Source organism: Camelus ferus, chromosome 4 (genome assembly GCF_009834535.1).
Source record: "Camelus ferus isolate YT-003-E chromosome 4, BCGSAC_Cfer_1.0, whole genome shotgun sequence".
Lineage (NCBI taxonomy): Eukaryota > Metazoa > Chordata > Mammalia > Artiodactyla > Camelidae > Camelus > Camelus ferus.
In genome coordinates this window covers 70,482,393-70,496,516 of record NC_045699.1, presented here as the reverse complement: position 1 = coordinate 70,496,516, position 14,124 = coordinate 70,482,393, and the positions used below count along the sequence as shown (strand labels likewise).

At 58.9% G+C, this 14,124-nt stretch overlaps 1 protein-coding gene and 1 long non-coding RNA gene across 5 annotated transcripts in view; one reads left to right on the top strand and one right to left on the bottom strand.

The window, feature by feature from the left end:
* Positions 1-14,124, top strand: part of FIBCD1 (fibrinogen C domain containing 1) — a 35,650-nt gene that overhangs the window by 11,698 nt on the left and 9,828 nt on the right. For all 3 annotated transcript variants that reach the window (XM_032478676.1, XM_032478675.1, XM_032478677.1), the window contains exons 4-5: positions 2,694-2,853; positions 3,161-3,297. In XM_032478676.1, coding sequence (XP_032334567.1) covers positions 2,694-2,853; positions 3,161-3,297 — 297 coding nt within the window. The remainder of the gene's footprint in view (positions 1-2,693; positions 2,854-3,160; positions 3,298-14,124) is intronic.
* Positions 3,222-9,353, bottom strand: LOC116663292. 2 transcript variants are annotated; one of them, XR_004319532.1, is made up of 4 exons: positions 8,983-9,353; positions 7,827-8,271; positions 5,448-5,525; positions 3,222-3,356 (listed from the first exon to the last, which is right to left on the bottom strand). It is a non-coding gene; the product is annotated as an uncharacterized LOC116663292 (long non-coding RNA). The 2 variants fall into 2 exon arrangements; XR_004319531.1 differs by lacking the exon at positions 3,222-3,356 and having other exon boundaries at positions 4,359-5,525.

The window sequence follows — 14,124 nt, the reverse complement described above, 5'->3', positions numbered from 1 at the left end:
CCTGGGGAAACCTCCACACTTTCTGGGTGATCTGGGTGCCCCACCTCACTCTCCACATGCCTCAGCCTCAGTCAGCCAGGCCCACCCACAAATCCTCACCCTTAGGGCAAGGCTGGGGAGCCAGGAGGAATGGCCCCGGGGTCTCCCCCACCCACCTGTACAGAGGCCTAGGGCTCTTCCTGTAAGACTCACAGCTCTTCTGGGGCCCAGGAGTGCCTGGGCCCACCTGATATATTTACTTCTCACAAGAATGTTTGACTCATTTCCCACAGACTCAAGGTGATTTCAGACTCATGTGTCTTGCAGGGCCGAGCTCCTCTACATCAAGTGTCCCAGGCCCCCACTGATCAGCCCAGACCTGGCTTTGTCAAAGCCACGTCCAGAGTTGCCAGAGCTGCTTGTTAAAAGGCACATCCCTGGGCCTCATTCCCAGCCCCCTAGGTCCCACAGGTCAACAAGCACCTGGGTGACTTACGGGCAGGAACAGCCCGAGCCTACTGGCCTGGGAGCGGCAGAGCAGAGCGGTTCTGCCCTCAGGGTTAGAGTCAGCAGAGCTGGGGTCCAGTCCAGGCTCCACCAAGCACCAGCCGCGGAACCCTGGGCGTGTCAGGTGCCCTCTGCAGGCTGGGCCTCCTCGCCTGTAACGCAGGGATGACACAGTCCACACCTGCAGGATGCCGGCGCTCATGGCCCACAGCTCCCGGCTGGTGGGCAGCAGGTGAGAGATGCTGTCTGTACATCAGCGTCTCTTTCATTATGACAGTTTCAGCCCAGGGGGAGCCAGTGTTGAAAATCCCTTTCTGGGTTCACCGTGTGGACTTTGTAACACAATAGCCCCTGGAGGTGGGGATCATTGCCCCATTCTCTGGAGGGGCGGCCTGAGGCTCAGCGTGGCGAAGTGCCTTGTTTAAGCTCAGTCACACAACTGAGAAGGGCTGGAAGCAGCGACTCCGATTTCCCTGCCTCTAAAAGCTGCCAAGTCCTCTTTAACGCATCTGTGCAGCTCAGTGAGCAGGAACCGACTTTCCCCATTAATTCAGGGCATGTTTATATGTACATTTTCAACTTGAATCATTTGCTGGTTTAAACTGAGGTCTCCCTTGCCCGTGAGCAAGAGCTGGCCGTGCCTGAGTTTCTCGAGTGTGTCTGCATCGTCACAGAAGGACAGGCAGTACCGATTTGACTTAACGGATGAGCCCGGTTATCTGTGCCGCCCGCACCCTGCACAGTGGGCCCCTGCCCCTGCCCTCCGGGAGCTGCCTGCATCCTCTCCGGGGCTCCCCCTGCAGGACCTGTCCACAGGACATGGCAGTAAAGCCCAGGGAGAAACCCGCCGTCCTGCCCAAATGCCCTCTCCCCCTCGCGTCTCTCCCCTCCAGGCCTCAGCGCTGACTGAATCAGCTGCTCAGCAGAGGAGAAACTGACAGGGAAACTAAAAGCTTTGCAGGGCCCCTGCTTCCAGACAAGCCGAGAATCATATTTTGTAAACTGCCGGCACTGTATATTTCTATTTTCCTTCCTCGAACGAGCTATTATCTGGCAAGTGACAGATTCAGTGTGTAAAAACCCAGCAGGCTCCATGCTCGCTGGTTGCAAGCTGCCCGTGACCCTGCCTCCCCTCCCTGTGGTCCTGCCGCCTTCTGGAGCCGCCGGGTGGGGAGGCGACAGACCGCACAGACCCTTCGGGCAGCAGGCAGAGCCGAGAGGCCCCGGTGGTGGGGACAGAGATGCACTGGCTGAGCTCTGAACCTCTGGACAGCGATCTCGGGAAGGGTGGCCATCAGCAGAGGCCACGGCACAATTAGAGAACGCAGACTGAGCACTCAGGCCTGAACACATGCCACAGTGAGCCTCCCCCCACCCCTGAGAAAAACAGGGCCCATTGCTGTGGTTCACAGAGGAGGAAACGGATGGGGGGCGGGACTCGGTTACCCTTCCCGGTCACTCACTAGTGAATGGAGGAGGGGCCTGAGCCAAAACCCAGAATCAACACCAGAGCCTGGGTCCAAACCTCGGCCCCTGACCTGCCCCTACCCTGGGCTCCCTGCAAGATGACGCAACCCTGGGTTCCTGTCCTGCCAGTCAGCCCCAGGGATGACACCTCAAGCCCTCCCTGCTGGCAATGCCGTGGGGGCGAGGTACGGGGGTGGACCTCAGAGATTCTCTGGAAAGTCAAAGCAATATTCACAAGGGGGATAGGTGGGGGTGCAGTACCCCCAAGGTCCTACCTGTCGGATGCAGGTCCATCACCCCTGCCTTTGCAGCCTTGCTGGGGGATCAGAAGAGACACTGGTGAAGGTGTTTTGTAACCTGTAAGGTGTCTCATGAATTCTTGCAGTTGGGCAGGCACCGAGGCACTGAGCACTGAGTGCCTGCTCTGGGCCCCACGCTGTGCAGGGTACTCCCCGAGTTGTCACCGGTTCCTGAAGCAGTTGGGTCAGGAACACGGCGTTAGCCCCATTTCAAGATTTGGTTGATCCCTCACCCACAGCCAGGGAGTGAGTGGGAGTCTGAACTCAGCTTTGCCTGGTGCCAGGTGCTGCCTCCACTTGCACAGCAGGGCTTCCTTTAGTCGCCTCACCTGGGCTGAAGGCGCAGTATGGATGAAGAACCCTGGCGCTCCACCCATCTGGGGCTCCACCCATCCTCGTGCTCCATCCACCCCAGGCTTCACCCATCCCTGTGCCCCACAGCTTCTCTCCGAGAGCCAAGGCCATATGGCTCACCTGGTGAACTCAGTCAGCGACGTCTTGGATGCCCTGCAGAGGGACCGGGGGCTGGGCCGGCCCCACGTCAAGGCTGACCTTCAGAGGGCGCCTACCAGGGGATCACGGCTCCGGGGCTGTGCCAACGGTGAGTGGGGTGGGGCCAGTCTTCCTTGGGTGAGCTGGCTGCCCAGCTTCCTCTCTGCATCGCCCCCAACCTGTTCACTGATAAGGAAACACTGCTGCTGTTTGCTGAGGACTTCCTGCTGCGGGGCTCACTGTACCCATTTTCCAGATGAGGAAGTTGAGGCTCAGAGAGGGTGCCCACTCACCAAATCCACCCAATGAGTTGACAATGCTGGGTGGACAGACAAGTCAGAGAGACCTAGGGACAGGGCATGGGGGGACACAGGTGCCTGGCCCAGCCACCCTGACTCCTACCTTCCCTGTCTCAGGCTCTCGGCCACGTGACTGTCTGGACGTCCTCCTAAGTGGACAGCAGGAAGATGGCATTTACTCTGTCTTCCCCACACACGACCCTGCTGGCTTCCAGGTCTACTGTGACATGCACACAGATGGTGGCGGCTGGACAGTGAGTCAATATCCCGGGCTGCAGGGTTTGGGGCAGGCACTGGGGAGCTATTGAGGGTGCTGGAGAAAGGAAAGATGGGGTAAGAACTGCGCTTCAGTGTGCTTGTGTGTGCACCCAACAAGGCCACGCCTGGCTCCCTCTGGGCCCTGGAGACGTTCAGGGCAGACCCTGGGGCAGCCCAGGAGGCTGTGCAGGTGAATCCGGGATGCTCTGAGCAGCCTCTCAACCCAGCCTTCCACCCTTGGCCTGGTCCTGCCCAAGTGCCCTCTGGCTCCCACAAATCTGCCCAAAATCTCACCAAAGAACTCCACGCTCACAGAAGCCTGCACAGGGCAAGTGGAGGTCATGTGCTAACCCTTGGGGGGCCCATGGGGGAGCAGATGTTAGAGCTGGTCTAACACGTCTGACCATGGAGCCGCCCCCAACCCGGAGCCGTGGTTCCAGAGGGCGTTGGGGTTGTGTCCTGGAATGAACCATTGCTAATGTGAGTTCTAGGGCCAACCCGTGTGGACGCTGACTTTTCGAGTTATTCAGTGGATGGTGTGTGTGCAGGAGATAAAGGGGGTGCGCAGCTGCTGCGAGCAGAGACCCCCGTGGTTTCCTGGCAAGAAGCCGTCATGAGTTCCTTGTCCTTTCTGGTTCCTGCCTGGGTGGGAAGTGGGAGCAATGGAGAGGCAGAGGTGGGGCAGCCATGGGTGGTCTGAGACCTCCCCGGAGCCGGGAGAAGAGGGTGGAGGGGCAGGGCAGAGGCCCCGGCTTGAAGACCTGGGGGTCTCCAGGTCTGCCGGCTGGGAGGCCCCTTCTAGAGCCGGGTGGGCACACGGGTCTCCCATGGTCTCTGCTGCAACTACCCAACTCTGCCTTCATGGGGGGACGCAGTCACAGGCAAAACGGAAACACCTGGGCGAGGCTGCACCCCAACAACATTTTAGTTGTGGATGCTGAAATTTAAATTTCATCAAATTTTCATGTATTCTTCAAATATTATTCAAAGGATGTTTAAACATGTACTTCTTTTGATTTTCTTTTTAACCATTTAAAAATGTCCAAACATTCCTGGTTCACATGCCACATAAAAACAGGCAGCGGGCAGGAGTTGTCCAGGGGCCATGGTTTGCTGACCTCAGTTCTAGAGCTGGGGATCCTGAATGTGGGAGGTGAGCTTGCTACCCCTCCCCCACAACTTGGTGAACTTCCTCCCTTTCCTGAGGCTCTGGCTGAGGCCACTGGGTGACTGTGCAAATTTTAAAAATGCATGTCCTTTCCTTTGGGCACACTGGGGTGCTGGGCTTGGCAAGGAGAACAGATGTGAGCCTCGCCCCTTGGCCAGGTGCCCTTGAGCAGTGAACAACCTGCACCACTGTCTCTGGGTAACATCTGTGCTCCACCCTGAAAGTGGCTCAGCCTCCCAGGCTGTGGCTGGGACCCCAGTGACAAAGGAAAGCAGGACCAGTAAAACTGGCTCAGCTGCACGTTTAATTTCACATGGGCAGTTCTGAGCACCTACTGTGTACTGGGTACCAGGGAATTGGAGAGCTGGAGAAGCCCCTGTCCTAGTCTCCCCAAGGAACTTAGAGTGTGTGGGGATTTGGGGTGGAAGGAGTCACGGTGAGCGGGGGTGGGGGGGGGAGGCTCGTACAAGCTTCATGGAGAAGGGGGCATTTCTGATGAGCCTTGAAGGGTGGGAGAGGTTTCTGAGCGGGCAAGAAAGAGAAGGGGTTCCAGGAAGAGCGAGCAACCTAACAAGGGCCAGGAGTCAGGAAGCCCGCGGCGCAGGCAGGGAACAGTCAGCAGGCTGAGGTGAGGCTAGTGCTGTCGCTGTCCCGGGCTGCAGGGTTTGCGGCAGCCACTAGGGAGCTACTGAGGGTGCTGGAGGAAGGAAAGATGGGGTAAGAACTGTGCTTCAGGAACCATAACCTTGTTGTGCATGTCCTTGGGCAGAGCAGGGAGAGAGAAGGGGAGGAGGCAGTTCACTCACTCAGTGGACAGGCCTGTCATTAAACCCCTCTGCCAGAGAGGCAGAAAGCCTGGCAGGTGCAACATCGACAGACAGACCTGAGTGTGGCTCTCAGTCCTGCTGTGTGATTTAGACCAAGTTACTTAAGTTCTCTGAGCCTCAGTTTCCTCGGCTGTGAAATGCAGATACCCACCTGTGTCACTTAGAGGTCCTAACTGCAGGGAACAGAAAGTGGCTGATTGAAGCAGAAGAGGAACGTCCTGGAGGGAGCCTGGGAGGTCAAAGAAAACCAGCTCAGGGCCACGCAGCCAGGAACAGAGCCCCCAGACGCAGCCAGGGGTTGCCTGGTGAGAACCCCACTGCCCCAGGGCTGCTGCTTCTGAGCAGCGGACACGGCTCCACCTCGGCACGGACACCCCCACCAAGATCTCACTGTTTCTTTGGAAGAGATTCCTGGTGCCCCTGCTTCTTTGCTTCCCCTGCTTGAGTCAAAGTCCGTGGGAGCTTCGGATTGGTGAGGCCTGGGTCACACGCCTACCGCTCCCTGCAGGGAGGCTGAGAAAGCCAGCAGCCGGAGTCTTTAGCTGCTATGGTGGGAATCATCCCTGCCTCCCACCAAACCTCAGAAGATGGAGGACAGCCCAAAGACGCATGCCCACTTGAGCACTTCGCGGCTTGACCTACGTCCATTCCAAATGCTTGCGGAACATTTAGCGCAGGTCTGGCAGCTGTCCAGTAACTATTGATGACAGTGAACCATGCCCTTGGTGTTGACTGTTTCTGGCGTCCTGACGTCCAGGCAGAGAGGAGGGGGAAGGAAGCTTCTCAATGGATGCGAGGGTGAGGGTGGCAGGAGCAGCCAGCCCGAGCAGGAGACCTGCCGGGGAGGCCCGAGCGAGGCAGGCGGCAAGCGAATGCTCTCAGAGGACAGAGCCTGCGGTTAGGAGCCTGTGCGAAAGCAGCTGAGAATCCCCCGAGACCCCAAGACAGAAGTGCCTCTCAACCTCTCTTCAAGCTCCAGGGGGGAGTATTGAAATATACTGGCCCCACAGCTGGGCCTGAAAGCTCTTTTGTTTGCCTAACTCGGAACATCTGAGTTATGGCCTTCATCCCTGGGAAGCCCTTGGCGGGCGGAACAGCACCAGAGCGCCAGCCAGAGCCCAGAAATCAGAGTTAAGGCTTAGGACAGGCTTAATGAAGGACCAGGACGCTGGCCGGGGCCATGCGTCTTCCACTCCAGTGGACTTGAAGCCAGCCTCCTGGGAAGTCAATCAGGATTGGGGCTGGGAGGCAGGTAATTCCTAGGGCCCGGGCTTCGGGGGCTATTAGAGGGGAGTCGATGAGGTATGCCGGCCTGCTCAGCTCAGACATCTGGGTCGGGGTCCTGGAAGAAAGGCTATTCTCAGCTGAGAAGTGCTTTCGAGGCCAATAGACGTTAATATCCATTTGGGCTTCCGTCAAAAGCAATCTTTTCCCAGATACCTCTGGGCGTCTGTCAGGATCACCTCCCTGCCACACGGAATCTCTCGGAAACTCAATTGTTGTTTGGGAGGGAGCTGGCTGCTGCCTTTCTGGACCCCAATACCATCCATCCTCATTAGGCTCCATGTCCAAACTGCTGGGCCTCGAGAGCTGACGCTGGGGGACAGGGCGCCTGCGGCTGGACACGCCAACCAGAGCCTGCTTCCCAGGGAACCTGGACTGGGCGAGGATGGGGTGCGGCGGCCCTGCCTGCCTAAGGGGCACTTCACAGTTTATATACCACTGCCCCGACCGGCACTGCTCCAGCACCCCTCCAATGCCTGGAGTCTGGCAGGGCAGCCTCAGAGAGGGTAGGAGATTCGTTCAAGGCCAGCTGCACGTATATGTCTGTGGAACTGACTGTCACATGTGTCCCTTGTTGGTTCACGCACTCAACCGTGGGGTGTCAGCCACAGGCCTGGCAGGGAGCTGGACAAATCAGCTGACCTGCATGAGGGCTGCAGGGCTGCGGGGTGTGGGGAGCCCAGAGGAGAGCTCCTCACCCAGTCTGGGGAGGCTAGAGAGCCTGCCAGACTGGGAGGTTGGAACCCTGGGGGAGGAGGTGAGAGCAGTGTTCCAGGCAAAGAGACTCGTGTGGGGTCTGCAGGGAGGTGGTGGGGCTTGTTCAGGGACCAAGGTAGCTCCATTCTGCTGGTGTGTGATGCTCGGGGGGCCTGGGACAGGCGGGGAGGCAGGCAGGGCCTGGGTTGGGTGGCTTTTGTGGGCGCACTAGGAGTTCGGCTTTCTCCTGGGGGCAGGGTGGGCTCCACTGTCCTCTGAACCCTGGCTGAGAGCAGGGGAGTCACCGTGTGGGACTGAGGTCAGGGCGCAGATGGACACGTGCCTCGAGGCGGCCTTTCAGCTGATGTGGTCGCTGGCCCCAGCTGAGTCCTGGCCCCTCTCCACGCTCACCAGGGACCACAGTGGCCCAGGCCACGCAAGGTCACACTGATCAACAAGGCCACTCCTAAATGTGACACGTGCAGCCACCTCCACCCCTGCCCCAGAAATGGAGGGGGAGAGGCAGGAAGGAGAGGCTGCCCCTGCTGACCTGTGACCCTGGGCAAGGGGCCCAGCTTGGTCGCTGTGTCCTTTGGGAGGCCTCTCAGGTCCACGCCTCATGCTCTCCTTTTGCACCCGTCACAGGTGCGGCTAAGCAGTCACCTGTTTGGGTGTCGCCTGTCCGTGTCGCAGTCGGGCTTGAGCTCCGCAGGGCAGCAACTGATCGTCTGGGGCCGCTGTAGCTCAGGGGTCCGCCCAGGGCTTGCACGCCGTCTGTGCTCCCTAAATACTTGCCACGTCAGTGACTGTTGGTAGCCTCTGGCAGTGTAACCACCTCTCTGAGCCTCACTTTTCTCATCTGTTAAATGGGGATAGTGCAGTGCTGGTCTTCCTGGTGGGGAGAGTCGGAGTCCTTCTCAGGCAGCTCACCTGTGGGGGGTGGCGAGGGCCCGGGGGAAGGGTAGCGGGGGTCCGTGCTGAGCCTCCGGGATTCCCTGCCAACAGAGGAACCCAGCCTCACCCTCTAAGATCTTACAGTCAAGCAGTATTTTTTTTTTGAGGAGGAGGAGGAAGATTTGTAAAAATAGAGGCCAAATTTCCTCACTTGGAAGCTGATGGGGGGAACGAAGCGGCTGTTTCTAGCTCATCTCCCCAGCCGTGTGAGATGGGAAAGGTCACATCTCCCCTTGGGGTATTCCCTTCCTCATCCGACCAGTGGGGTAGCCCTGTGTCCTGCACGGCCACCTTTCAGGGTCTGGGGAATAGGGTGGTCAGGCCCAGGGCCCTGCGTGGGTTTTATGGTTGAAAGGAAGGTCCAGCCCAGCATAGGCAGACTGGGTCCCGCTCTGCCCTGCCTCCTTGCCCCGAGGCACAGCCTTGTCCCCGCCAAGATCTGCCTCAGCAGAGCTGCCAGTGGGCCTGTGTGCCAGGCCCTTGTCTTTGCATAATCACCAGCCGGGGTCACAGGAATCGGGGCCAGTTCAGCACCTCTGACCATGGGGACCTGCCATAGAAGTAGCTCTGCTCTGTGTCCCCACTTGGATCCACAGCGCAGCCAGCCTCCCCCCGCGCCACGAGCTCAGCGGCCCAAACCTCCGTGCTCTGCCGGGCATTTTACTGCCGTGGGGTCAGCGGCTCAGATGGGCCTCTAATTGGCTCCACTGTGAGCGAAACCCTCCCCCCGACGGTGCCCGTCCCCCCCCTACCTGCGCTCCCCAGGTGGGAGGAAAATCCTTCTCTCACAGGGAAGACATCAAAGGAGCCGCCGCCTGAGTGGAGCCCAGCCGGCAGGGGGATCAGGCTCAGCGGAGATGAAAGCCAGGATGTGGGCGACGGGGCTGCGCGAGGGACGCCAGTTAGCGGGACTTCGGAGTCCACCGGGGGTGCTGCCTCCTCCCTGCTCCGCTGCGGCTGCCGCTGAGGCCAGACCTCTCGGTCCCCAAGGCTGTGGTGGCGGGAGGACCTGCTGTGACATCACAGCCCCGGGGTTTTGCCTGGCTCTGAACTGCTCCAGAGCATCCTCGGAGCCCCGCACATGCTAATGACCACGGTGACTGCTGACAACATTCCCACGCTCCTTGACCGATCTGCTTGGAGAAAGCCTGCCTCTGTCCAGGGCAGTTTAGATTTTTCAAACTTTCAGCATAGACAGGGTGATGCACGTGGAGGCTCAGCCCGGGGTCTCAGCATCTGATAAATGGCAGCTCTGCGCGGTGTGTGCCAGGAGCCGGCGGACGCCGACTGCCAAGCCTGGGAAACATGGCCGGGCGCCAGGCCCAGGGGTACCATTTTCAGTCAAAAACAAGGAGTGGGCCCATTTCCTTCTGGGCCTGGCAGCTGGTTCTGAAGGGGAGGGAGGTGACGTTGGTTAGACCTACTGCGCACCACCCCCGACCCCCCGCTCAGCTCACACTTCCCTTTTGTTGCATGTCCCCCGTGACCCTGCGGGGTGAGGAAGGGGCTGCTGTTGGTGCCTTTTTACAAAGAGGAAAACTAAGGCTTGGAGAGGGTCCGTGACTTGTCTGAGGTCACAAGGCCCGTGAAAAGCAGAGCCAGGATTGAACCCAGCTCAACTTTATTCCAGCAACTGTGCTCTTGCCAGCAAGCCCAGGCGTGGGGTGGGGGTGGGAGCGCCCAGAGGCGTCCAGAAAGGACTGGAGGAGTGACTGCCTCCCAGGAAAGCCAGCAGAGGCTCCCCAGGGGCTGCCTTTGAAGGGTTGCATTTGCTCGCATGTCCAAGTTCTTTGTTCTTTAGAAACAAGAATCTGCCTCTGCCACAGCCCGCCACCCCTCCTTCCAGAATCAAGAGGCCTGAGAGGCTGGGGGACTCCACAGCTGCACCACCAGCAACATTCTGCCTGTAATTGGTTTCCACAGAAGCTTCGTCAGAGTGGAGGAAAAATCTCAGATTCTGCCTCCTGCGGACCCTTCTAAGGCAGCAGAGACGCCCCCTCCTCACCTCATAGGGTTTGGATCACCCAGCCCCTATCCCTTACGCCTCAGCTCCTCTGACCACCTGCCAAGACCCTGCTTAATCTGCAGTTCAGCTGAGAAGTGCCTCCTCCAGGAAGGCCTCTAGGACCACCCTCTCAACCACCCCAGCTCATCCTCCTCTGAGCTCCCAGCAAGTGTAACAACAGTTGTTACCATTATGGAATGCTGTGTTTCTCCCAGGACATTTAACTGTGTCACTGTATCCTTGTGGGTTGGAGCTGTTATAATCCCCGTTTTACAGTTGAGAAAACTGAGACTCAAGGATCAAAGGAACATGCCAGTTGGGAGCTGCTCTGCCCTGAGGCTGCTGGTTTGTGCATGCATCTCTCCTGGGGCCGGGAGCTTTCTGAGGGCCAGAGTCCCTGGTGAGTCCAGACACACCACACGGGGCTGGAACAGCACACCCTGTCATTTTGCAGAAGAGAGAAGCCAAGACTTAGGTGGTCATGCTGCCTGTTGGCTCAAGTCTGGATAGAACTTGAGTCTCCTGGGTGCCAGGCCAGGTATGATGAGGCCTGGGTGGGCTCACGGGGGTAGGGGAGCAACGTTCATCCCCCTTGGCCATCGGGCAACCCTTGGCCACCCTCATCCTTTATATTTGTGTACTGTCAGTCCCCCCTCTTCTGGCCTCAGTGGTCCCCTGCCTTGAGGCACCCCACTCTCTCCAAACCTTAGTTTTCTCATCTGCCAAATGGGAGCACACCCCCCCCCCGCTGTGATGTCCTTGAAGGCACTGGCCAGGGCTGGGGTGACCACTGAGCCAGGCCCTGGCTCTCAGGATGATGACTCCATGCTCTTAGCATCATGGTGAACAAGGTGCAGGTCAGATGGGGCTTGTCTGAGGAAGTGGCCTCCGAGGGGACCAGACCTGTCGAGCGCAAGACAGGCTCCCCAAGCCTGTCTGACAAAAGCGGGACAGTCAGCCGCTCTGCCGCTCTCCTCCCTCCCGCCGCCCCAAGTGCGGTCCTCCTTCCTTTGAAACCTCCCAGCACCATCTGCAGGACCATGTGGGCCCCGCGCTCCCTTGGCAGAGCCTCCCTAAGCAGCTCTTGGAAGACGCCGGGCAGCAGGCGGCTGGCTTCTGAGAATCCGCACCAAGAAAACGCACCCTGTCTGTCTGCCCACTCGTGGCACCTGCCCAAGAGGCCCCACTGGCTGCAAGCATTTCTACATCAATCACTTTGCAGCCTGAGCCCTAGGGAGAGGCCCCGGAGCTGGACCAACGGATATTTTAGCCTTGAAAGTAATCAACAATTAGTTTGTTTCCCTACCCTTCTCCCCTTTGGTGCCTAAGTGGGGATTCCTGTTTCGTGGGTAGGGGAAGCAGACACATTGATCCTTTACTGACCTCCCTCTTCGTATCTTCCTGTCCGGCTGATCCTTGCTTTGTAATTGAAGGCCTTCTGCTTGGTGACATCAGGCCATCCTGCATCCCTGAAGTCCAGCTGGCTTCCAGAAATCTGAAGCCACAGCTGCAGTTCACCCTGAGCCTCTGAGTCAGAAACAACACACTCCTGGGAGTCTGGGAGGCCCCGAAGACGATCTGTGGCCTGTGCACACTTGGAACGTCCTCATGCTTGGCCACGATGCACTGTGATCAGCTCGAGGCCAGGGTTTTGAGTCTGAGATCCCAGCCAGTGTCCGGCATGCCCGGTCACTCAGGGTGTGAGCCAAGGAATCAGGACAGCCCGTGGCAAAGGCCGGCAACATGAAACTGCAGGTTGTAATCCGTCGGCAGGTGGAGAATTCAATTTAATGGGCTGTGATCAACATTATTTTTTAAAATCAAATAGAGTGGCATAGGCTAGAACAGGAGAGAAGATATTAACACACATCCATCTTAAGGGCAAGTATTGTTTCGGGAAGCTTCTGTTTCAGATGCAAATACCTGTGAGTGTGTGTGTCACCCTGTAAACCGCATTTCCCTGGATCACAGTCAGAAAGTCTAAAAGCCACTTCTGCAGAGCCAGGCGTGGATGTGTCTCGGCCCTTCGGGGGAGGGGGTGTCACGATTTGTTACCACTCAGGGTGAAGCGCCGTGTTGGCAAACAGTGGCTGTGGCGTCCGAGCTGGTGCGGAGCTGAGCCGTCTTGTCGGGGCCGTCGGCCACGCTCAGCTGGTGTGGCTGCTTTCCTGAGAGGAGGAGAGAGGCAGGGAGGCCCCGGTGGCCCGGCAGCTGTGCTCACCCCCACTGGTCATGCACCCAGGTTGAGACCCAGCAGGAGCCCTGTTTGTTACTGGCACCCAGCCCTGGAGGGCAGCGAGAAAGAGGGTGGGCTTAGAGGTCACCTCTTGGCATGAGAAGCCTGGCAAGGAGACAAAGAGGCAGGTTTGGGACGCCCTGGTCCATGGCAGACGAGAGCGTGGACATGGGTGGTAGGACAGTGGCCTCCGGGTGTCCAGCCTGGCCTTAGGCTGAAGAGGGAAGTGAGGGTCAGACCATCCATTCATGGCTGCCTGACTTCTGGCCAGTGTCCAGGCTTCTGTCTACTGCAACGAGGAGGGGCCAGGGGCCAGAGAACCGGGCTCCCGGGGTTGGGTAAGGATCTGGTGAACAGTGCGTGCACTGGGTGAGGAGGACTTACCCTGAGCATCGCTGTGGTCAGCTCCCAACACCGGCCTGTCTTGGCTGCTCTGCCCGTCTGTCCCAGTTCCTAAGGCTCGTGGCCTGCCCGTGCCTGGAAGCGTGGCACCCCCGCTTGCTACTTCATCACAGCAGTAGCAGGAAAGTGATGATGACAATAATAATACCAGCCACTCTGTAATGTATTCTTCGCTGCGGTCCGGGAGGCGGGCTGATGAGCAGGTGAGGGAAGTGAGCCCTGGGGGAGAGGAGTGATTTACCCAAACCACACATGGGAACACAGGGCCCAGGACCCGGCCCTTCCTCCAGGGCTGTCCTGGATTCCCCCCCATAAGCCAGCCCCGCCAGCCAGACCCTCTCTCCCTACTCCTCTGATCAGCCCTACTTCCCGCCAGGGTGGGGTCCCCTGAACCAGGCCTCTGCCCTGTGCTCCTCTGCCCCAAGGGCCCCTGACTCAGTTTCCCCAGCCGGCTCCTGAACTGGAGGTGCTCCGTTGGACATTTGAGTGATTGAAAGAGGCTTGGGGCAGCCCGCCTGGGACAGCTGGGGAGGAGATGTACCCAAGTCAGGAAGGAAGGGCTGGGTGTGGCCTGGGCAGGGGCCGAGGGAGAGGGGAGGAGGGGGGCCCTGGTCGGGCTTGGGTCTCCAGGCTCTTGGTCTCTTCGGGCTGGTGTGGGCTGAGCAGTGACGGTGTCCCAGGCCCTGGCTTACTCTCAGCGGGTCGCCGCAGCCTATGGGGGAGGTGCTGCTGTGATCCGCATTTTACAGATGAGGAAACTGAGGCTCAGAGTGGTGGAGTGACTGGCCGGCGCTGTTAAGTGCAAGGGCCTGAGCTCTAGAGCCCGGGCCGTGACCCCTGCCCCTCCCTACCCCTGTCCCCGACCCCTCCCGCCCTCCACCTGCACCCCTCCTCCTGTCTAAACAGGCTCTGCAGCTCGATGCCTTCTCCGGGGGAGCGTCTGAGCTTTTGCCAGGATTAGGCCTTTCAAAGGGCGCGTGCTCAGGGTCCCAATCTGCAGCCATCAATACGGCTCTCCTCAGCTGGCTCTCAGATCTCTGAGCCTGATCGAATTTCCTTCCGCGCCAGTCCCTTCTGAGAGCTTTCACGTGTCAGGGTAGGGCCAGGTTGGAGGTAGTGGAGCAATAAAAATGGTGTTGCCTCCCTCCTGCCACCTGACGTCAACGCTGCCCCAGCACTGGCGGACTGGTCCCCAAGGACAGATGCCGCACAGGGCAGTTCTGGGCGACTGAAATCAGGCTGCTTAGTAAT